The sequence below is a fragment of the Loxodonta africana genome, chromosome 3 (assembly GCF_030014295.1).
Source record: "Loxodonta africana isolate mLoxAfr1 chromosome 3, mLoxAfr1.hap2, whole genome shotgun sequence".
Lineage (NCBI taxonomy): Eukaryota > Metazoa > Chordata > Mammalia > Proboscidea > Elephantidae > Loxodonta > Loxodonta africana.
This window is the reverse complement of record NC_087344.1, coordinates 76,707,065-76,732,845: the sequence shown is the minus strand read 5'-3', so window position 1 is coordinate 76,732,845 and position 25,781 is coordinate 76,707,065. Positions and strand designations below refer to the sequence as shown.

The 25,781-nt window shown below is 38.0% G+C and overlaps 1 protein-coding gene across 4 annotated transcripts in view; it reads right to left on the bottom strand.

Annotated features, from left to right (window-relative positions):
- Positions 1-25,781, bottom strand: part of ZMPSTE24 (zinc metallopeptidase STE24) — a 35,687-nt gene that overhangs the window by 7,309 nt on the left and 2,597 nt on the right. For 3 of the 4 annotated variants that reach the window (XM_010595252.3, XM_003415320.4, XM_010595251.3), the window contains exons 3-8: positions 21,798-21,884; positions 14,548-14,664; positions 13,986-14,138; positions 12,340-12,481; positions 6,520-6,704; positions 255-359 (exon numbers count right to left, since the gene is read on the bottom strand). In XM_010595252.3, coding sequence (XP_010593554.1) covers positions 255-359; positions 6,520-6,704; positions 12,340-12,481; positions 13,986-14,138; positions 14,548-14,664; positions 21,798-21,884 — 789 coding nt within the window. The remainder of the gene's footprint in view (positions 1-254; positions 360-6,519; positions 6,705-12,339; positions 12,482-13,985; positions 14,139-14,547; positions 14,665-21,797; positions 21,885-25,781) is intronic. The other variant, XM_023554574.2, reaches the window with a different exon arrangement.

The window sequence follows — 25,781 nt, the reverse complement described above, 5'->3', positions numbered from 1 at the left end:
AAGCTCTTTACATATATTAACTCATTTAATCCTTACAAAGACCTCTGAGGTTTTATCATCAATGAGGGAATGAAGGCAGAGAGAAGTGAAGGAGCTTGCCCAAGGTTGCACCGGTAGTAACAGCGGAGCCAAGGTGTGAAGCCTGTCAGCCTGGCCCTGGAGTCATCTCTACCTCTCTATTATATTACTTCTCATGCCCATCATATCTCTAATTTGACTACCATGCCATAAAAAGAATTTTACCCCAAACTTACCTGGCTAATAATGATATTTTTGACTGTGTGTCCCAACTTCCAGTGCCCCAGTTCATGACCTAGTACAGCAAGTACCTCCTCATTTTTACATCCTTGTTTCTTACTCTGAATCAGAGAACAAATTGAAAATAAGTTAACAATAACCTTTGAAAACTTTATATCTTTTTGCATCAACGAGTCTCAACCCACCTGGATCAAAGAAGAATGAAGAACACCAAGGTCACAAGGTAATTATGAGCCCAAGGGACAGAAAGGGCCACATGAACTAGAGACTATGTCATCTCAAGACCAGAAGAACTAGATGGTGTCTGGCCACAACCGATGACTGCTCTGACAGGGAACACAACAGAGAATCCCTGAGGGAGCAGGAGAACAGTGGGATGCAGACCCCAAATTCTCATAAAAAGACCAGACTTTTTTTTTTTTAATGGTCTGAGACTAGAAGGACCCCAATAGTCATGGTCCCCAAACCTTCTGTTGGCCCAGGACAGGAACTATTCCCAAAGCCAACTCGTCAGACATGGATTGGACTGGACAATGGGCTGGAGAGAGATGCTGATGAGGAGTGAGCTACTTGCGTCAGGTGGACACTTGAGGCTATGTTGGCATCTCCTGTCTGGAGGGTAGATGGGAGGGTAGAGGGGGTTAGAAGCTGGCAAAATGGTCATGAAAGGAGAGACTGGAAGGAGGGAGCGGGCTGACTCATTAGGGGGAGAGTAAATGAGAGTACGTAGTAAGGTGTATATAAGTTTATATGTGAGAGACTGACTTGATTTGTAAACTTTCACTTAAAGCACAATAAAAACTTTATATCTTTTAACGCAGTAATATCCCCTCTTAGAGACTACATAAGGGAACAATCAGATTTTAGTGAAAAACGGTTCACGTACTTAACAAAACATTCTCTGAATCAGTACTGCCTGCCAGACATTGTGTTAAGCATTACAAATATAATCAAGACCAAGACAAACGGTCTCTGACTTCATGAAGCTTAGAGTCTAGATTAATCGTTTTAAAAAAAAAAAAAAAAACCCTAGAAAAAATATAAACCTTTATCAATAGGACAATAATTACTTAAATCATGATAAAGTCATGATGGCCATATTATAAGCCCATTAGAAATTATATTTTCAAAGATTAAATAGTCTTCGATGGTTATGAGAGTGGGAAGGGAGGGAGAGGGATATTCACTAACTAGATAAAAAAAAAAACTAGATAGCAGACAAAAATTTTTTTAGGTGAAGAGAAGGGCAACATATAACACAGGGATAGTCCATATAACTGGACTAAACCAAAAGCAAAGCAATTTCCTCAATATAACCAAAAGCTTCAAAGGCCAGAGTAGCAGGGACGAGGGTCTGGGGGCCATGGTTTCAGGGGATATCTAGGTCAATTGGCATAAAAAAATGTATTAATGGTCTGCATTCCACTTTGGTGAGAGGCATCTGGGGTCTTCAATGCTAGCAAGCGACCATCTAAGATGCATAAATTGGACTCAACCCACCTGGAGCAAAGAAGAATGAAGAACACCAAAGACACAAGGTAAATATGAGCCCAAGAGACAGAAAGGGCCACATAAACCAGAAACTCCATCAGCCTGAGGCCCGAACAACTAGATAGTCCCCAGCTACCACCAATCACTGCCCTGACAGGGAACACAACAGAGAATCCCTGATGGAGCAGGAGAATAGTGGGATGCAAATCTTAAATTCTCATAAAAAGACCAGGCTGAGGGACCCTGGCGGTCATGGTCCCCAGACCCTTTGATAGTCCAAGACTGGAGCCATGCCTAAAACCAACTCTACAGACAGGGATTGGCCTGGACTGTAAGATAGACAATGATGCTGGTGAGGAGTGAACTTAGTGGCTCAAGTAGACACATGAGACTACGTGGGTGACTCCTGTCTGGTGGCAAGATGAGAAGGAAGAGGGGAACAGGAGCTGGCTGAATGGACATCGGGAATACAGGGTGGAGAGGAGGAATGTGCTGTCTCATTACGGGAGAGCAGCTGGGAGTGCACAGTGGGGTATGTATGACTTTTTATATGAGAGATTGACTTGATTTGTAAACTTTCACCTAAAGCACAATAAATTAAAAAAAAAATTATATTTCCAAAGATTATGTTCTGATATGAGAAACTGCTTGTATAGATACAAATAACAGTTATGTTATAATCCATTAAAAATGTTTTCAAAGATCATGTTCTGACATGGGAAAATGGCATATTGGGTGAAGAAAGCAGGAAACAAAACTAAGTATATGATTCCAATTATTTAAAGTATAAATGTATACATAAAAATATAGAAAGCAGACTGGAAGTATATCAAAATGTTAATAATGGTTATCTCTATAGTAATGTTTAACTATTTTATATCTTTTCTATTTTCTAAATTATCTATAAATGAGCACATACCACTTATAATGCAAAAACATACACCATGAAGTACCGTTTTAAAAATTGAGACTTCCAAGTTAAATGGCAGAAGGAACACTCTCTTACCAAAGAGGAGATAACCAAGGATTACTAGCTATATGAGGTAAACTACTGAGATGGAAGATCAGACCCAGAAAAAAAGCAACTTGGAAGAAACAAACTATGTAAGTAGAAAATTTAGAAAAAAAAATCATTATCTTCAGAGTGATAAGATACTGCATCCATAGAAAAACAAGAGGGTGCTGTGAAGAAAGAAAACTCAGAGAAAGAAAAAAGCGGTTCAAAATTAAAACTCAGCAGAAGAATTAGCAGATGATGAGGAAATCTCCCAGAAAGTAGAACAAAAAGACAGGAGAGAAAAGATAAGAAAGTTAGAGGGCCTGTATAAGAAATCCAACATTCAAATAATAGGAGTTCTGAAAAGAGAACAGAAAAAATGGAGACGGGGAAATCATTAACAAAATAATTCTAGAAAGTTTCCTAGAACCAAAGAACCTCAGCTTCCAGATTAAAAGGACTCAATGCATACCTAGCACGATGGATGAAAACAGATCTATATTAAGGCAGGTGAAATTTCAGAACACTGAGCCAGAGACAGAATTCAACAAGTTTCTAGAAGAACAAAGTATAGGTAACATACTAAGGATCAATAATCTGAATAGCTTCAGACATTCATCAGCAAAGTTGGAAGCAAGCAGACAAGAGAACAACTTCTTCACAATCCTAAAGACAAAGTACACTCCAGCCAAAGTAGCAAGCCAGTGTGACAGAAGAATGAGGAGATTTTCAGATGTGAAGATATTTTCAGAATTCAAATTTATCAACTATGCAATGCTTCTCAGGAAGATACTGGAGGACATCCCCTACCAAAATGAAGGGATAAATCAAGAAACAGGGAGATATGGAACACAGAACACAGGAGATTCAATACAGGAAAGAAATGAAGGGAGTCTCTAGGATAACGGTAAAGGGTAACCCTAGAATGACAACTGTATACCAGATACAGAGAGTAACCCATCCAGATTTAAACAGTGAGCCTCAAAAGACAGCCTGTTGAAGGCTGCCATCATCATGCTCCTTCTGTCACTGTACCATCTTTTTAACCTGATGAAACTACTGGAAGGTGTACATCACCTAGAGAAGAGAATAAATCAACAAAAAGGAAAACATGGAACTAGAAGAAAAGCAAAAGGAATATCAAGGATGATCACACAGGGAAGTCTCAGGTGAGAGCTGTATAATGGGACTACAGAGAAACTGTCCCAAAGAAAAAAAGAATACAGATCTTTCCCAGAGGTGGGAGGGCTAGGGCAGGGGACTGAAATTGATAAGGCTGATGGCGCAATTAACCTTACAGAAAATTACTTTGAGAGTTACTGGAAGCTGTAGGGAGAATTAGCAAAAAGGTACAAAGAAAACTAAGAATAAAAAATAAATCCAAAGTAATTATTAAATAGGAGGGAGGACGCTTAAGCTTGCTCAGCAGTGAATAATAATTACATAGGTACAAGAATGTAAACACACAACACTGATTAAGCAAAAAATTGTAACAAGACTATGTTGGGAGAATTTGGGGGAAGGGTAAGCAGAGGAGATGGTAGGAGAGGAGAGTTAAATTCTCATCTACCATAACTGAAGGTTGGTAGGTAATGCCAATAGAAAGTAGTATACATATATTATTTAGAAATATAGACATGTGTAAATGTCAGAAGAAGGAGCTGAAAGTTGAAATCTGGGGAGAGAAGACTGGCAGGGGATGGGAAGCATGGGAAGTGAAGAACAGAAAGCTGCTATATTTTATTATAAGCTTTTTTGTGCTCTGAAATTTTAAACAATGTGCTTGTATTATTTTAATACATAAAAATCAATGTTAAAATTTATTGGAGCTCTGCTTTCTTAATTTTAGTGTAACTTCTCAAACCAATTCATACAAAAAGAGAAATACATATAATTTTTTTTTTCTTCAATACAAATGAAGACTGGGACAGGAATGATGAAAAAAAAATAACAAAAGTTGCTAACACATTATTAAACATAGGCTCTATGTGCTAAATATCTTATATTTATTATCTCATTTATATATCACAGCCACCCCCAGCTTACAGATGAAACCAAGGCACAGAGAGTTTAACTAATTTGCCTATTGCCACACAGATAATAAGTGGAGAAGCTGGGATTTGAAGCCACGTAGCCTGTTGCCAGAGACCTGTGCTTTCAACTTTTACACAAACTATGAAGGCTAAAAGAAAATTATTCAATAATTATAAATCAACTAAACACTTTTAGTTCACACATATACAATTAGTAATATATTATTAAATTATAATTTTTTTATTATAGTACTGCAAAAAAATTAAAACATAAATGGTTGGTGGTCATATAAATGATGAGGTATAATGCTTACAAAGCCAAATAAAATACTTTTTGCTTATAAACTTTCCAGATTCAATGTAGACAGTGCCAAGGCACAATGAACATGTTAATCTTATACACACTCATATCTGCACACACGCATTCATTCACCAACATGCACACACCTCTCAACACCTCTTCTGGCATTATTATCAACTAGTTTGAAAAATCCTCTCATTATAAACACTTAAAAATGCTGAAAAAGTTATAACAAATATCCTTTTACATATCTTTTTAAATTTTAGAGTTTGGGTCAGAGGATATTTGGTAGAGTGACCAAAGAACCAGGTAACTAACGTAGTTTCTTCAATGGCCAAAACACACACACATACTTACTTGTACCTTCAGGGAACAGCCATTAATGAGTAATGAATTAACATAGCAATTAATAGACATCTATTCTAAGGGGAAAATTAAAAGATGCACCTGAAGGTTCACCTACAAAGATACTCACTGCAGCAAAAAATTGGAAACATTCCACATATCTGCTGAGAGAAGAATGATGACAAATATGGTGGTTTAGAAAGATTAGAAATACATATAGTAAGATGTTTATGGGCAGCTGGATTGCTGATGATTTTTGTTACTGATGTTTTCTAAAATTTCTATTGTGAATATGTATTACTTTAGTAATAAGCAAAAATATAACACATAATTTTGCTTAATAATAGTTCCTACTCATTAATGGCCTATGTACCAGACACTGTTATGTACTAGGTATTTTACATCCAGTTCATTAATCTTCACTACTAGGGGGCAGATATTACATATCATTTTATAAAAATAACACAGCCCTTAGGCGTTATCTGCTTTCTAATCTGTACTATGAATTATTTTTTAAAACATCCAATTCTCTATTAGATAGCTCACATAAACTTCTGTCTCTTGGTTTGACATCTGGGTTTAGGAAGCTATTTGGAGCACACAGGAGTCACATTTGAAGGTATGTTGATATGGAATGAAAAGAACTTAAAGATCTTGCTTAATTGTGAAAGATTGTTACATAGACCTAGATTTTCTTTTCGTCCCATACCTAATTTCACATAAAAGAACAGAAATACCACCCAGCTTCTACTTTTCTGAAGCACTTTTGCATTTATAAAATCCATACACTGCTTCATTTGATCCTCAAAACACCAAGCTGGACAGGAGGAGAAGTACCATCTTTATTCTGGAGACACACAAACACACACACAAAAAAAATCTGAGAAACTTAAATGTCTTGCTTAAGGTAGTTATTAGCACGTGATAATAGTGGTAATCGCACCCAAATACCAGAATTATAAAGTTGGCATGGTGTTTTTACTTGATAGTCTCCCTGAATTTGACATCCACTATGTAGAAATTCATGTTATTCTGAGTTGTCGTAGGAACTGTTTATAAAAACCAAGCCAGAGTCTCTTAGGAAAAGAACTCACTTTAACTTTGGCTTTTATTTCTTCACTGTCTCCTTCTCCATCTCTGTGGGGTTCCATGCCAGATTCTTCCTGGATGTCTTTGTTTAGTACAGAGTACTCTTCTAGCAGAGTGTCAAACAAAACTATTCGCTTGTTTTTGAAGAAGCCATAAAAATAAGCATTGCTGTGAGAAGAGCGTTTAGATCCTAAGGAAAAGACAATTCAAAGCATGGAGAATAATTAAAAAGTTTGGGGTCCTTTGAAGAGACTCCCAGAAATTAATTTATTGGAAAGGACATTAACATTTTCAAGTTTTTTAATACCTGAATAAAAACCGTTTCAACATAAATTACTATTACCAGTGATGAGCATCTGTTTTCCTGCAGCCTTGCCAGCAAATATTTATGCTCATCACAGCCTTATTTATAGCAATAAGTAAATAAATAAAGCCTAAATATCCAACAGTAGTGGAGTGATTAAATTGTGGTAAAGCTATGAAATGGAATTTTATGCAGCCAGAAAAAAAAACACACTTCAGAAGAATTTTAACAAGATAAGAAAATGCTCACCAATGTACTATGAAGGATACAAAACTGTGAGTATAAGATTCCATTACTGTCAAGAAAAAAATGTGTATTTATGCAGAAAAACAAGTCTATTAAGAAATACATAAAAATATTAAAGTGATTATCACTGGGCTCCAGAATTATAGGTTGTTTCCTTCTTTATTCTTTTCTCTCTTTTCCAAGGTTGTTAAAATAAACCTATTTACTCATATAATCAGAAACAAGCTAAAGTTATTAAAAAAAAAAAAAAGACTGGAAGAAAACATATCTAAATGTTTAACAGTGGTTAACAGTGGCTAAACTATGGTTGATTTTTATTTTCTACTCTATCTTTTCCTTTATTTTCTAAATGTTGTACAATGTACAGTGAGTTGAGTATAGTCATCGAGAGCAGGATTTTGGGTTCAAATCCTGGCTCTGCCATTTGTTAGTTGTATAAAGCTAGGAAACTTTAATTCCTTTAGTTTCCTGTTTATGAAACAAGGCTGTCTACCTCACTTTGATTAATGACTACATGAGCTATTCTAAGTAAGCAATTAGTATACTGCCTGGTCCATGTAAACTATTATTATTATATACTTTTTAAGAAAAGAAATAATAAAATATTTGTTTCTTTTGAGAATTTGAAGTTTCTCACAGAAAATGTGGATTTTGTATTTACTCATATTTCTAAATTAAAGAACTTGGCATTGTATCTAGAATACAGTAAAACCAAACCCAAACCCATTGCCATTGAGTCAATTCCGACTCATTGCGACCCTATAGGACAGAGTAGAACTGCCCTACTGGGTTTCCAAGGAGCAACTGTTGGATTTGAATTGCCAGCCTTTTGGTTAGCAGCCAAGCTCTTAACCACTGCACCACCAGGACTCCAAAATATAATAAGGCCTTGAAAAATAGTAGCTATTATTTATTTGGAAACCCTGGTTGTGTAGTGGTTAAGTGCTATGGCTGCTAACCAAAAGGTCAGCAGTTCAAATCCGCCAGGCGCTCCTTGGAAACTATGGGGCAGTTCTACTCCATCCCATAGGGTCGCTATGAGTCGGAATCGACTCGATGGCAGTGGGGTATTTTTTTTTTTTTTTGGATTATTTATTTATTATTATTATTATATTTTTTGGTTTGGTTGCCTGGAAGTTAAAGCCAAACATGCAGTCTGATTTTGTCAGTAATATAGGCCCTTAGGGTCTGGAAAGCTGTGTATCATTCTGAGGTCTAGGGTATCTCAAAAGTGTGATCCAAGTAGGCCCACACCAAAATCACCTAGGGCTGTTTGTTGGAAGTTGGTACTGGAAACACCTGGAATGGAGCCCAGGAAGCTGTCTTTTAACAAACTCTCCAGGGAGTCTTACCTTCACTAAAATTTTAGAGTCCCTACGCTAGACTGTAAACTTTTTGGATAAGCTTTTCTGTATGGCACACAGTATATATTGAATAATGCTTGTTTACTAAACGGTAATAATAGCACTTGAGGAATGAAATAATGTATTTGAGAGTTCTGAAAATAAAAATATTCTAGGTGAATATAAGGCATTGCCACCTGTTTTCATCCTTTGTTTGTAATATCTCTTCTTAACCTCTCAGCAGCATTGACACAGTTCACTATTTTCTCCTTAAAAACGTGTTCTTCTCCTGGCTTTTCGGACACCACTCTCCTTGTTTTCTTCCAACCTCAGCTGTCCCTCCTCCTCAAGCCTCTAATGCTGGCTTTTCCTCCCCTGCTGACTCTGACCTGGGCCGCCTTCTCTTCTCCAAGTGCTCTCTCATCCATGGCATTAACCACCACCTAACTGCCAAATATTTCCAAATCTTTACCTTTAGCTCTATCTCTCCTTAGAATCCAGACTCATGTATCCAACTGCCTATCTGACATTTCTACATGGGTGTCTAGAGTGCATATTTGTTGTCTACACGCTTGTGTATGGTTTCTTTTCCTGCCCAGTATCAGAATCTCCTTTCAGAATTTAGGAAGTATGATACCATGTAAGTCTTGTGAGGGACCAGTTCTCATTTGAGAAGCCAAGAAAGCCAGAAATTGCTTCCCCAGCACTGCCGGCAGCTACGACACAGGCTTGTGCCCTGGCTTAGTCAGTCTGATGCACACACAGGACTCTGTAGAGGTGGCTAAATGCACGAAGAAGCAGAGCAGTGAGGAATTAATTCAGGGGTGTTAGCAGCAGGGAGGGCAGAACTGCAAACGGCTGAATCACCGTTTTGAGAGGCAGCAACAGCATCCTCACCAGCCTGGTCCTGCAGTATGATTTTGAGTTCCTAGTCTCCCTTTGAAACAGCCCATTTTCTAAGCTTGATGAACTTAACTTTCCTGGCAACTTTGTGAGCTATCAAATATTGTTTCAATAAGCACTTTTTTTCTGCTTAAATCAGCCACAGTTGGTTTCTACAGTTTGGAACTAACTATTGCTTGCAGAATCCTGACTGGCACAATGTCTAATGGGTATCTCAAAATATAAGACATCCAACAAAACTCTAAATTCCCCCACAAACCTGCTCTTCCTCTAGTTTTCCATCTCAGTAAACTACCATTTATCCATCTGCTCAGACCAAAAATTTAGAAGTTACTCTTGATTTCTTTCATTCCCTTGTTCCCTCACATGTAATCTATTAGCAAATCCCACCAGCTTTGCCTCTAAAATATATCCCAAATGCATCCACTTCTCTCCATCCAGTTATCATTGTCCCAGTCTAAGCTACCATTATCTCCTACCTGGACTACTGCAAAAGCCTTGCAACTGTCCTCTCTGCTTCTATTCCTGCCTCTTCCTACAATCTCCATATAGAAGCTCATGATATTTTAAAACCCAAACCGGACCACATTCCTTTCCTGCTTAAAATCTCCAGTGGCTTTTCTCACTGTACTTAAAATCCAAGCTCCTTACCCTGCCTACATGATCTGACTCTTGCTTACATCCCAGGCTTCATCTCACGCCACTCTCCTGCTGTTCCTTGAATATGCTGAGCTCTGGAAGGTGTTTCACCGATCTCAGCATGGATGGCGCCTGCCTTTCATTCAGGTCTCAGCTTAAATGTCATTTGCTCAGAGATCTTCCTTGACAATCCAAAGTATCCACTCAGTCATTCTTCATCACATTATACTAGTTTAATTCTCTGCAAAGCACTTGCAATTTGATTCCTTTTAAAGCAGAAATCTTGGACTTGCACAATATTTCTAGAAATTTACAAGTCTGTAATGTGTGTTGCTATTGTTAGTAACAACACTCATTTATTTAAAATACTTTTGAGAGTTGTTACTATTACTACCTACAATAAAAGCATACATTTCAGATGGCTAAAATGCTGTTTAGCAAAGGTTGCCCAAAGTCACATAGCTAGTTCATAACAGAGCTAGGATTCACACCCAAGCTTATCTGACCCTAAAGCCTGACCTCTGAAATGCTACCCTCCACCTACTCAAACCTTGATTTTCCATAAAGCTCATTTCGTGACTCCATAAAGCCTTCTCTATTTCATCCAAAATCAAAATAGTATACATCTCTCTACTGTTATATCATTATCTGTTGTTTCATGCTATCTGAATATATCTTAAGTGATTAGCATCTCAGGCTGCCCCTTCAGTAAAACCCCCTTAGAGATTGTTCTGTTGTATTGATAAGTGTGCTATTAACTTAATATTATCTAAAACAGAGCTGTGATTTCAGAGGCTGAAGAAGTAATCGTGAATTAACTTGTTCATCTACCAATTCCTGGTAGAATGTTGAGCTATTTCAGTTGTGCCTTTAGTTGGGCTGTTACACCCCCAGAAGCCAGAAAATGTCTGAGATTTCCATACTCTTCTAAAAAAAAATTTCTAGTTGCTGTTAATTCATTCTTTCCACTTATGACCACCTCTGTTCTCCCCTGATCATGCAATTACCTCTCAGATTTTACTCCTTCATCAAATATGCTGCTTCACACTGGTAGATTTTTTAGATTAAAGGCAGGGGTTGGCAAACTACAACCTGCAGGCCAAATCCAGACTGTAGCTTGTTTTTGCAGATCAAGTTTTTCTGGAACACAGCCATTTGTTTATGTATTATCTATGGCTGCTTTTGCACTACAATGGCAGAGTAGAATAGTTGCAAAAGGCTCTGTATAGCCCACCAAGCCTAAAATATTTACTATCTGGCCCTTTAAAGAAAAAAAAAATCTGCCCATCTGTGATGTAGAGGAAGCAAAACTGAAACCCAGAGGAGTGAATGGATCTATTTGTCTAAGATCCCACAGCTAGGCAGTGGCAAAGGCAGAACCATCATTTATACAAATTTTATTAATTAGAATTCATGGTACCTTACCACAATTTTCTACATCATTGAAGCTTTCCTTGAAACTTTAGTAGTCTTATGCAAGTTAAGAGACAGCTTAGCTCTCAAAAGCGATCATCAAAAAAGCAGAGTATAACTATTCTACAGTTGAAATCTGAGTCCCCCAGGACCCTGGGTATTTTGTTGGAGGAGACAAAGCCAAACCAGTCCTAAATGGAACTTAACTATTTAAGAGTCCAACTCTATTACCTAAAGGTGCCAGGCAGGTAATGAAAGTGAATAAATCAGTCTAATGTGCAACAAAATAAAATAGGAAGTGATAAAGGCCTTGGCCAAAAATGAAAAACAATATTATGAAGCCAACCAAATACAGCTGCAGGCAGGCAAGAGCAGGATTTGGCATCAGGCCACCAGTTTCTATCCCTGGACGATGTCATCGATTCCTATAAATCTTTAAAAGTCAAAATGTAAAATCCTAATCTTTACATAATAAAAAAAAAAAGGTGATCCATCATTTATGCTCTGTTATGGATTGAATTATATCCCCCCAAAATATGTGTTGTAAATCCTAACCTTTTATACCTGTGGTTATAATCCCATCTGGGAATGGGTTGTCTTTGTTATGTTAACGAGGCAGGATTAGTATAGAGTGTATCCTCAATCTTTTCTGAGATATAAAAGAGATTAAACAAGGGAGCAGAGCAGAGATGGGGGAAAAGAGATACCAAGCCACATGAAGATTGTTCAGGAGCAGAAGCTCAGAAGAGACAAGGACCCTCCTCCAGAGCCAACAAAGAGAAAGCCTTCCCCTAGGGCCAGCAACCTGAATTAGGACTTCTAGCCTCCTCAACTGTGAGAAAATAAATTTCTATTGGTTAAAGCCACCCGCTTTGGTATTTCTGTTATAGAGGCAGTAGATAACTAAAACATGTTCTAAGAATAAAGTACTCAAATAAACTACTTAAATAAAACCTTCTTACCCTCAGGTAGCTTACCTTCAACAACATATACCTTAGTCAAAGGAAAGTCAATACTCTTTGCCATTACTTCAATTTCTTGTTTCAGCTTTCCCTCAGGCAGAGGTGTGAATTTGTCAAATAAAGGAGCAATATAATCTGCATAGATTGTGACAAGCACCTGAAAAGTAAATGTGAGAACAATCTATGAATATGTTCTTAAAGAAAAACTACTTATTATTACACAGATTAACTATATGAAAATAACTGTCTACCCCATCCTTGAGAACACAGACCTTATCTTATCTACTCTGGTACTCCCAGCCCCAAATAGTACAGAGCACAGAATTGGGCAGTGTTTCCTTCGGTTTGCACACAGGGTAGCTATTAGTCGGAACTGACTCAACGGCATCTAACAAGTGCTCATTATCTGTCTGATGAATTAAATTGAGTACTTGAGTAACACAGTAAACCTGAATTTTATTTTAGGAGATAATGCTATTAACAGTGATTAAGATCTCTTTGTGGTAATAACTGAAAAGTCAAATGGTCCTTTCAAAACTATAGCTTTTATTTTGGGGATTTCTGACATTTCCTAAGCCCATCCTAACTTGTAATTCTCCCTTTCGGAGAAGTCTTTGCTAAAACAGAACTCCTAGAGCTTGATTGTGTGCTGTCTGTTACATGGCTGGTTTGTCTGCTAAATTAATTACCGGTAGTTCCCAACTGTACACTTTGGTTGAAACAGTGCTTCTTTAACTATTTTTGGAGCACTTCCGCTGCTCTTTTTCCTCTCACTTCAATTTGCCTTACAACAGACACCTGTAAATCTAATTAGCGCTCACTTTCTGATATTGATCCCACCAATGAAAAGTGGAGCAGTGAGAAGCATGGTAGTTAAACCAAACCTCGTCATCAGTGGCACGGACGCAGCTCACCAGCTGACAGATGGTATTTTCTGGGGGCTGTGAACAGACCATTTTGATTGTGTTGTAGTGTTTGTGTAGGGAAGCAGTTTAGAACATGGGAAATAGAAAAGGAAAAGAAGTTGCAAGGGAGAGAAAAAATTGAGAGAGAGAAAAAAAGAGAGGAAGGCCGAAGACGAAGAAGAAAGAGTCGGAAGAGGTGGCAGTGGAAGAGAAAAGGAAGAAAAAAGGAAGGAGGAGGGGAAAAAAGGGATGGGAAACAGAAAAGAAGAGATAACAAAAGGGAAAAAAGAAAGGGGGAGAGGTGGAGAGAGGAGGGCAGAAGAAAACTGGATAAATTTATGCTTTCTTTCTCTTGTCCCTCTTGAATCTATCCTCCTCTTGAAAACATTCATGATTTTTAGGCACTTGAGGTCAGTCAAGAGTCATTAAATTATCAAACTTTGTCATCCATTCTGGTTGCAACTCATAAACGCACAACTTAAAATTGCCTGACCAAAGACAAAATACAACGAACTGCCTGACAACTGGATCTTAAAAGCAACTAACAGCTAGCTTTGAGGTGGCATAAAGAGAAGAAATTCTTTGGTCAGAGTCAACCCTCCTCTTCCTATACCCAAAAGTAGAAACCAAGACAGGCATTTATATAAGCTCCTATTTATATTTCTTAAGAACTGTTAGCATGCTAGTGAAGATTAAATCACAGTTATCTCACCAAGGAACTTTTGTAAAAGAAAATAAGATAAAGATTTCACTCACCAGAGAAACAACTAATGTGAACAGCCAGGCATAAATAAAAAAATAGTCACCCCCAATTTTAATAATGTAAAGTAAAAGCGAAGACACAGGCAATAAAATACACTGAGTCACAATAAATTTCTTGATCGCATCTTTCATGAAGAACCCCAAGGTCTAAAAAAAGAAAACATCATCACAAGAAACCCAGGAACTTGTTTTGTTTTTTAAATAACTAATAATTGCATACAAAGAATACATAATTAAAATAACTTTTAAAATTAACACACAGTGAGCCTTTATTGTATGACACTAGGTAGCTGAAAACAAGCAATTTTCTTGCACTTTACAGTTTAAGATAAACTCACTTAAACGTTATTAGCTGAAAAAATATGAGACATTACTGTTAGAAGAATCTTTACACCAAGAGTGTAAACCATAATCTTTACCATATCTGCAGTTCCCTTTTTCTCTATTAATTTATGCTCTAAAAACAGCAAGTAACATTTAAATTATTACCAGCAGAAGACAAAAGCATAAAAGGTCTTCACATATAAAAAGAGAACATCTGCATTCTCTATTTTACCTGTTGATTGAAACCATGTTTTTCTTCTATCACAAAAGTATTATAAAGACTCCATGGCAAACCAGTCAATGCACTGAAAAGTGTAGCCAACAGCAAAAACACCAAGGACTGGATGATCTAAACACAAGAAGAAAAAAAGGCAGTTTTTATGGTATAATATAATTAATTCCTCAAATGAATTATGAGGAGATAATCTGACGTGTATTAGCTGAGTACCTACTACCTCTCAAGTAATGTGCTTAATTTTATGGGGTAATACAAGGTCTGAAACATCATCTCTGCCCTTGAAAAATGTTTACTTATGAGAGAAGGAGGCAATACAACAACTCTTCCTTTATTATACAGGGACGTAAGAGCTCCCAGTTGCTGTGGAGTCAATTCTGACACAGTGACTCTATATGACAGGCTAGAACTGCCCAGGGTTTCCAGGGCTATAATCTTCACAGAAGCAGACTCCCACATCTTTTTCCCTTGGAGTGGCTGGTGGGTTCGAACTGCCAACCTTCTGGTTAGCAGCTGAGCTCTTAACCACTGTGCCACAAGGGCTCCTTATATAAAGTTAACCTTAAGCTGTATAGACAAAAACGGTTAAAGCAATTCCGAAGAGAGAGACAGCAACATATGCTGGTGAACTCAAGGAAGGCTTACAAAGCAGGTGAGACCTGGGATACTACTTTGAAGAAAGATGAAATTGGTGGGACAAGATTGAAGTGGAAAGAGGAGGAATTCCCCACAATTTATGAAAGCATGGAGAGAGAAAGAGGACCCTATGAGAGGACTATGACAAGATGACAGGCCCGGTTGGGACCAGGCAAAGCAACTTATAATGGAGCCTCAAAAAAGCTGGGCCAGGGAAGGTGGGGGTATTCCAAAATTTTCACAAAAAGCCAAAATCCAATAGAGAAAATCACCCTCAAGAATTATACTAATTACTTTTAAATGAGCCCTTAGACGATCAAAAGCCAGTAATTGTCTTGCTTCTCTGCAAACTTTTTCCGGGGATAGTGGAGGGTAAGATCTAATTAGTATAAAGAGGTGGGGAAGGGGGAAAGGGCAATGAGGCAGATAGCATCTTTTCTCTCCCCTCGCCCTACCTCTCATCCCTCAGTGTATAACTGAATTCTTTTAAGTTAAATGAAACTGTACCACACACTACCAAAGTATATTTGATTTGGTTGCAAAGATGTAGCCGAGGTAAGTTTCTAAACATAGGAGAAAGAAAGGTAGGAAGAGGAAGGAAGATTTGTCTGGCTGTAACACGCATGATGGTTTATTCCAGAACTTGTTTTCAAACCAGAAATGGGAAAAAAATTCAACAAGAGATTCCATCCAGTATCTTCCTCAAAACTAATGAATGAGAATCCCATCTTTCAAAAACGCAATCATATTGTACAGATTGTGTGAATACCTGCTTTTGTCACTTAACTTCTCACGAACATCCTTCCACACCAATAAATACAGAGCCACATCATCATTTTTAACGCTTCTAGAGTATTAGTGGATACTCGGCACTCCCACTGTAGCATTCATTCCAATGCTATAGTGACTCTCTTTATACGTATACCCCTGGCATTCATTCCCTACCAATTCATACAAGTGACATATCTGGTGTCAGAGTACAAACTTTTTAAGGACTTTTGAGTTGTCTTCCAGAAAAACTGAACCAATTTGCAATCTACCAGCAGCATGAGACTATCTCCCTATCCTGCACCAATTCTGTTCTTTTATTCTTTTACTTTTTTTCCCCAATCTGATAGGAAAAAAAAAAAAGATACCTCATTGTTGTTTTAAAGTACATTTCTTTGATTATCAATATGAACTTATATTTTTCATGTATTTAATGACCATTTAAATTTCTGCCTTTGCCCATTTTTCTACTGAGGTACTGAACTTTTTCTAAAGTGTTCTTTCAAAAAAGACTTCTATCTATATGAAATATATCAATTCTTAACCAGTAATATGTGTCACCTCCCCACCACCACCTGCCGACTCCCACACCTGGTGTATAGTTTGTTGTCTCTCTGCCTACTGTCAGTCACTCCCAGTCCACTCCATCCTAGATACGAACCACATTAATCTGAAACCCCACTTCTCTACTTAAAAAAAACTTTTAATGGCTAACTTCAAATGCGTTACACTTTTAAAGATTTTCATAATCTGACCCTAAAATGCTACTTTCCACTGCTCCTCTGTAAGACCCCGCCACTCCTAACAGACAACTGTGAACTAAAAGCTTAGAACGGTGATTGAGGTTAAGAAAAATATCCCTGCTGAAAAAAGGAACTGTAACAGGAAAGTCCAGCTGGAGAAATGCAGCGTATACAACCTCCTGGAGCTTTCTCTCTAATTCCAACCCAGAGGGGAGAAAACATCTTAGGAATGAGGACTGCTGGACAGTGAGAAGAGGTGTTAACCCATTGTTTCAATAGAAACAGGATCTGGGCTCTAGCCCTATCAGTGAACACCTCAAGGCTCTAGGAAGTCTCAGGATACAGAATATTTTAAAGTCCTGTGACATTAGGATAGAGTGATTCAGGCCAACACATCTTGAATCATGATTCACGCTGTGGTAACAGAACTCTGAAGAATTCTGAGTCGTTAAGTACGTTACTTGTTGAGAAGGGCAGTACCATCCCCCATTCTTCAAAAATAGAGACACTGATTATCTGGACCCCCAGTTGGTAGTCTGGAAAAACAGGAAGCTCTGCCTATGCCTAGAATAAGCTGAGGCCTACTTGCTTTTCTTCTGTTTTTAATGTAGCAAATGGTTTTAATTATACAAGAAATACATGCTCATTGCTGATTTTTCTTAAGACATAAAGACATATAAGGAAATAAAAATTTCCAAAACCGTCCCCAGAGAAAACCACTGTTGGCAATTTGGTATATATCATTTCAGACTTTTATATATGTGGAATATGTGCACAAAAATACATGTGCAAAGATGGGTACCACCATATGTAATGAAGAAAAAATAAACCAGCCTGAACAGGTTCATTACTAGAAGACACACACACAAAAAAAACCAAACCCACTGCCGTCGAGTCAATTCCGACTCATAGTGACCCTATTGGACAGAGTAGAACTGCCCGATAGAGTTTCCAAGGAGCCCCTGTCGGATTCGAACTGCTGACCTCTTGCTTAGCAGCCGTAGCACTTAACCACTACGCCACCAGGGTTTCCACTAGAAGACTAGTTACACAAAAAATCTATCTATATATTCATACACTTTTATTTACTTGTGTTGCTTGGAATCTTTTTTCATTAAAAAATGTGTTGTATGAAATAAGAGCACAATAACATTTTTTCCCTGTTAGAGTGACACAAATAAAAAGATCACATGTATAATAAGTATTAGTGAGGATTCAGGGAAAGGGTATTTTGATACTTCATATACTACGAGAGGAGTCCTGGTGGTACAATGATTAAGCATTTGGCTGCTAACCCAAAGGTTAGTGGTTCAAACCCACCAGTAGCTGCATGGGAGAAAAAGACCTGGCAATCTCCTCCTGTAAAAATTACAGCCAAGAAAACCCTATTCAGCAGTTCTACTATGTCCTATCGGGTCATTATGAGTTGGAATAGACTCAGTGGCACACCACACAGCAACAGCATACGCTACGAGAGAATACAACACCAAACAAGCTGTTTTAGAAAGGAATTTGGCAGCATCTATCGAAATTTTAAATTACATAAATATATGTTGAATGAAAATTTAGGTAAAAGATGTGTGCTATGGCATTATTTGTAAACAGGAAAACTTGGGACCAACCTATCAACAGAAGAGTAATTAAATAAGTGATACATGCATACAAGGAATACAGGCAGTCTTTGCTTTACACTGTAGTGCACATCCATAAAAATGACCATGTAAGCTCAAACCATGCAGTGCAATCTTAATAATCAATGGAAAACGTGATTGTTCTGTGACCTTTAAAAATGTTTGTTAAAGTATTAAAAACTCTCTTACTGTCAGTTCTAAATATATGTTGTTGTTGATGTTAGGTGCTGTTGAGTTGGTTCTGACTCATACCAACTCTATGTACAACAGAACTGAGCACTGCCTGGTCCTGTACCATCCTCACAATCATTGCTATGTTTGGGCCCATTGTTGCAGCGACTGTGTCAATCTATCTCGTTGAGGGTTTTCCTCTTTTTTGCTGACCCTCTACTTTATCAAGCATGATGTCCTTCTCCAGGGATTGGGTCCTCCTGGTAACATGTCCAAAGCACATGGGACGATGTCTTGCCATCCTCATTTCCAAGAAGTATTCTGACTGTACTTCTTCCAAGACAGATTTGTTCATTCTTCTGGCAGTCCATGGTATATTCAATATCCTTTGCCTATGCCATAATTCAAAGGCATCAATTCTTCTTTGGTCTTCCTTATTTATAGTTCAGCTTTCGCATGTTTATGAGGTGACTGAAAATACCATGGCTTGGGTCAGGTGCACCTTAATCCTCAAAATGACATCTTTGCTTTTTAACACTTGAAAGAGGTCTTTTGCAGCAGATTTGCCTAATACAATTTGTCATTTGATTTCTTGACTGCTGCTTCCATGGGATTTCTTGACTGTAGGTCCAAGTAAAATGAGGTCCTTGACAACTTCAATATTTTCTCTGTTTATCATGATGTTGCTTATTGGTCCAGTTGTGAGAATTTTTGTTGTTTTGGAGGTGTAATCCATCCTGAAGGACGTAGTCTTTAATCTTCATCAGTACCAAAAGAAGAAGTCCAAGCTGCACTGAAGGCACTGGTGAAAAACAAGGCTTCAGGAACTCATGGAATACCAATTGAGATGTTTCAACAAACGGATGGAACACTAGAAGAAATCACTCATCTATGTCAATAAATTTGGAAAACAGCTACCTGGCCAACCAACTGGAAGAGATCCATATTTGTGCCCATTCCAAAGAAAGGCAATCCAAGATAATGTGGAAATTATCAAACAATATCATCATGTTACATGCAAGTAAAATTTTGCTGAAGATAATTTAAAAATGGTTGCAGCGATACATTGACAAGGAACTGCCAGAAACTCAAGCCGGATTCAGAAGAGGACATGGCATGAGGGATATTATTGCTGACGTCAGACTGATCTTGGCTGAAAGCAGAGAATACCAGAAAGATGTTTACCTGTGTTTTACTGACTATGCAAAGGCATTCAACTGTGTGGATAACGACGAATGAAGGATGACACTGCAAAAAATTTGAATTCCAGAACACTTATTGTGCTCCCACGGAACCTGTATACAGACCAAGAAGCAGTCGTTCAAACAGAACGAGGGGATACTGTGTGGTTTAAAATCAGGAAAAGTGCGCATCAGGGTTGCATCCCTTCACCATACCTATTCAATGTCTTTGCTGAGCAAATAATCCGAGAAGCTGGACTATATGAAGAAGAACGGGGCATCAGGATTGAAGGAAGGCTCATTAACAACCTGTGTTATGCAGATGACACAACCTTGCTTGCGGAAAGTGGAAGACTTGAAGCACTTACTGATGAAGATCAAACACAACAGCCTTCAGTATGAATTATAGGTCTAAATATACAGGGAAATGAAAAAAAAAAAGTAAAACCAATATTTATTTAGTATATGGTTATTTTAAAACTTCAGAAACATTAATAATTAGTGTTTTATTTCTTTGTAAAAAACGCAGCAAGGGTAGTTTGAATAATGCTTGCCTTCTCATCATATAACTTACAATATGAACTGAAGGTTCTTTTCTTTGCCTTGTTGAATCGTTTTTTTTCTTTCTAAAGTTAGATCAGCTTCCGACATTTTATCCTTTGAGCTTTTAACATCATGAAATATCTTTGACAAATCCTTTAATGTGAGGTTTGTTAGCCAGTATCACTTCCTCTAGGACATTTTCATCCTTTTCTTCACAAACACTTCCTTCATTATATGGGTAAGTTCACCTTCACTAAAGCTCCTTTGATTGCATATCTGTAGTACCTCTAATGACAGCATCAACACCCCCACGGTCAGCAATTTCTTCTATAACTCCATTTACGTTAGATTGGAATTTCACTTCCAGTGTTATCCTTTTTTGTTTCTTTATTTTACTTTCATCTCCCTCCCCTCACCCCTATGGCTTTTTTTTTTTTTAAGTAGATTGCCAGGTCTTTCTTCTGAGGTACCTCTGAGTGTACTTGAACCTCCAACTTTTCATGGTTGGCTGAACTCATTAACCATTTGCACCACCTAGGGACTCCTGCACCTTCACCTTTGTTGGCCAATTCCCTCTTTTGATTATCTAATTTTGTAAAACATTATGTAGCAGTCAAGGAGGCCACACAACTAAACACTTTATTGTCTATGCATGAACTGAGTAACAAGTGTAGTGATAAATCGCAGACTCTGAAAGAAGTGACATGGCTGGCTGCTGATTATGATATGCACTGATATTTACAGTCATCTGTAGATTGAAGAACTAGCTGCCAAGTTTGTACTTCATGCAATTACTCACTTTGAAGAGATCCATCATGTCAAATAAACAAGCAGCAAGGAGGGAACAGGCTTGACAGTTTCCAAGGTAAAAGTCAGGAAGCAGTGTCCCAGCATCAATTACAGGTGGGAGTCTCACATTTAAGGCTTTGCCCGGCAACTAGAGTTCCAGCAAGAGTGGATAGTCAACTCAAGCAGCCCAGTGGAGATCCTAGGAGATACACTCTGACATAATTTGTCTTTGTTTGAAGTACCTTCTAAGTGTGTGTAGCACAGAAATACCTGCTTAGTGTGGGTCCAACAAAATTCATACTTCCCCTTTCGCTACAGAGTTATCCCTGAGAAGCAGCTGTCTGGCCAGGGACTACAATTCCCAGCTCCCTTGCAGCTGGGTGAGACCAAATGACTGTTTACCAACAAAATTTGAGTTCAAAGAACAGGTATCACTTGGAGTCATGAAAGTTAAGAAGCTCTTTCATTCCATCTGCTTGTTGAATGCAGAGAACCCTGGAGTGCTTAGAGGGTGGCAGAATCATAAGATAAAAACTGTCTGTGTCCCTGACTTACCACATGGAGGATAGCTGCCTGCTGACCAAATATATTCACACTGTAGTTGAGAAATAAACTGTTATGATAAGCTATTGAAATACTGGGGTTTGTTACAGTAACTAGAATTTTCCTAACTAATACTATATGGGGACAAGGACAGTACAGAGAAGTATGTCTATTGACTTTAGCATAAAGCTTGACAAGCAAAAAGAAAGACCCTGACAAGTACATGCTAATGAACCACATACCTCATACTCTGGTCCAAAGCCAGCATATCCACAGAACCGTCCAGAAAGTCTCCAGAGATAAGGGATTCCACCAAAAAGAAGAATAAGCTATAAAACCAAGCATACTTTGGTCACATTCAATAGTTCAGGAAACTATCATATAAGAGCATGTCATAAAGAAAAAAGGACAAAATAATTATCTCTGAAGAAAAATGAGAACTATCGCATTTTAGATAAAGTATGAATTTAGATGAATGAATACAAATCAATTGAGATACTAAGTTTAGATTTTTAAGAAGTTTTTGCCTAAACCTACCCTGTGCCGTCGTACACTTATATTATATGGGTGATCTGGATGGTATATGAATTACATCTCAATAAAACTGTTTTAAAAAATCCTTTTGCCAAAAGATCACAATAAAAGCTTTTTGAATCAGGGAACTGAGCTTACTTAGAAAGCTTAAGCAACCTGCCCAAAATCCCACAGCTAATGAGTGACAGAAATGGGACTGAACTGGGCTATCCGGCTCTGGAACTGTCTTTTCCTTGAAAGGAAATAGCCCTCCTCAGTCAGGACAAAGTATAAGTGTCTGTAGAGATCCAGAAAGCCATGTCCACTTGCCAAACTGAGGAATGGAATGGGGCTCTGTGCCTTCTCAGGGTCAGGAAAAGGTGATTCCTGAGGTAGGAGTCAGGGTTTTAAGGACTAGGCCCCATCTCCCAGCACCACTCTTTGCCTGGGTAGATAAAGTGAACACAAACATTCACCAGAGTACCAGAGCATTAGAACATGGGGCAGCTCTTAAAATATGAAAAAAAGAAAAAAAAAAAAAAATGCTTAATAAACACTACTTCCCACAACAAATACTAAGTTTGTGGAACTCATTTTGTCAAGAGGAATCAATTTAGCCTTTCTGTGGGATCTCAGGAGTACAATGACCAATCACACTCCAGAAGCATGGTATTTCCATTGGTACAGATGTGGCCCCTTGTGGTTGTGAGGCGCTTTGACACTATCAAATATTTCATGGGTACCCTTCCAATCTACTCTCCATTTTTACTTATATATCTATAAATAATATAGTGATTTATGTACGCTTTTTAGGAATGTATATAAATGACATCATATTGCATTTATTATTCTACAACTTGCTTTTTATACCCTACATTCTGAAGATTCAGCTATGGTGATAAAAATCGATCTAGTTCACTCTTTTACTTCCATTTCTTTAGTGGGCTCTTTACAGACATCTATGCGATATCAGGGAAACTCTGTCTTAGAGGCTGGATATTTTCTCTCTGGGTGCTCTGTCACATTTGCATGAATGGTGGTGCCTGTGTCATTGGTCACACAAGGCCTTTGCTCACGGTTCCCTTAGGTAGAAAGTATGGAGGCAAAAAAAAAAAAAGCTCTATTAATCTTCCCACTTGTTCTTTGTGACCAAAATATATAAACCTATTAATTGTAATCAACATAAAATAGGAACTAATGGCATTGCTTTAAAAGAGAATAGAGTCTCAAAGTTTAATAACAAAATTTGTTCTTATCAAGTGGTGTATTTAGCCACTAAATTCCCAAGGATAAATTTGGCACATACACGCTCCTGTCCTTAAGAGTTTCTGGGATGGTTTCTTCAATGTAATTTTTTTTTTTCCTCAATGTAATTTTAAAGACTCAGAAAACTAGAGTTTGAGCCTCAGCTCTCTGATTTATTAGAGTCTCATTTGGTCATTAAACCTGCATGCCATTTATCTTCTCTGAGCCTTTGCTTCCTCATCCATAAAAAGGAGTAATAATGCCTGTCCTTTCTACCTCAGAGGGTTGCTACAAACATCAAAGAAAAAAATAAAAACTATTATGACAACAATGACTATAACAGTTCCTAACTTTAGCCCATCAGTACTGCTTCTAGTTGAGCCACAACAAATTACAAAGTTCTCCTTTTCTGTATGTATTCCCCCTACCTCTATTATCTCCAAGAACAAATGTCCTCATTCCCACAGTGACCAACCATAATGACCACGCTATTGCCCATCTCTCCTGGAATATTTACTAGTGACAACCAAAGAGACTGAAAATATTTTTCCAATCATTTTATCATGGCCCCTTGGAGGTAAGACAAAGAACTTCAAAGAGACAAACATCAAAGAAAATAGTGTCTAAATTCCCTACCTCTACCCTCATCTCTCTCCAACTCTCATCAGTCTCAAAGACTGACTTCCTACCCGAGTCTTGCCCCCAACAGAAGAAATGCTTCAGAGAAATTAACCAAAGTTGAACATAATTCACAGTAATGCTACCTTTCCTGCCTTGGTTGGAAAGCAACAAGTTTTAATACTAAACTTCAACATTACAGAAACTAAACTAGCCTTGGGTTAGTAAAAATACAATCAAAAAGTCAACACAGAAAAGATGAATAACCAGCAATAGCTATGTCGATGCAATTTTATTCCACAGTTGTCAAGAAAAACTCTGTAAACAGCGAGACAATGTTGTCACATTTAACAAAGCTACATACAGCCAGTTTCTTCTCTTTAACTCATGAAACAATTACGATAGTTGATCTCAGTTATTTCCTACTGAGGAATCTGAAAGAGTTCTGGAGCAATAATGATCATCATAGTCATGATGGTAAACATAATAACATCCAATACTTAAGGAACACTTACAGTGGGTCAGGCGCTGTCTAAGCATTTTAGGTATATTAACTCATTTAATCCTCTCAACATTATGAATAACTCTTATTACTGTACTATTTTTAAGGATCAGAAAGCTGAGACACAGCAATGTTGAGAGACTTGCTTGAGGTCACACAGATAGTGTGGTGAAGCTGAGATTCAAATTCAAGCCGCCTGAGTTGAGTCTGCTGTTAACCTCTATGCCATTCACTTTCAATGGGGGAAGTAGCGCACCCAAGAAGGTGAGAATCGGTTCTTCAGAGTGAAAAAATTTTACTCTTTTTCTGTATAAAGCACAGATATACAGTACACAGATATACAGCATGTACGTGGGGTTAAGATTTCATGGAGGGAGCGATTAGGAAAACATGTCCAATAAGAATCTTGAGGGAGAAAGATAATGATAAAAAAGTTGAGAAACACTGCTCTACAGTATATGGCTTCTCTTCTTCTAGAACAGGGGTAGGGCTGACCGTCTGGTTTTGCTAAGTAAAAATGGCCTGTCATTCATTGTTTCATTGAATACATATTATGGGCTTATTTTAGGTCAGGCACTAGGTATAAAATGATGAACAAGACCTTAAAATACCCTTTCCTTAAGGAACTACCAGTCTGTCAGCCAACAGGGAAGTTCAATATGATAAGTGATAGGAATAATGATAGGATGCTACCGACACCAAACTTTAGGGGGAGGAGGAGTTTCAAAAGATTTCCCAGAAGAGATGATCTCTTAGCTGCATCCTAATGCGTGAAAACAAAAAAAAACCAAACCCACTGCTGTCAGGTCGATTCCGACTCATAGTGACCCCATAGGGTTTCCAAGGCTGTAAATATCTACGGGGGCAGACTACCACATCTTTCTCCCGCAGAGCTGCTGGTGGTTCAGCACCGCCAACCTTTTGATTAGCAGTTGACCGGCAGTCGATTGCTTTAACCACTGCGGTTAACCAGGCTCCAGTCAGAGAGTGGAGATGAAGAGGGAGGGGAAGAACGTCCTGTGCAAAGACTCAAAGTCAAAAGAAACCAACCTCCACAGGGGATGGCCAATAGAGGGAGGAAGGAATAAAAAGATGAGGCACAAGTAAACAGTTATTAGTTCCTGAAGAACCTCGTAAAGCCATGCCAAAAAGCCTGGGCTTTTCCCTGAGGGAAACAGGAAGCCATTGAAAGATTTTATGTAGGAGAATAATATGATCAAAACTGTGTTTCTGAAAGACTCCTCTGGCTGCAATGTGGAGGATGGGTTAGAGGCTACAAGAATAACATGCAAGTTTCTTTTTCACCCCAGGCCTCAGGGTGATGGTTACCATATTACAGAATTTTCAA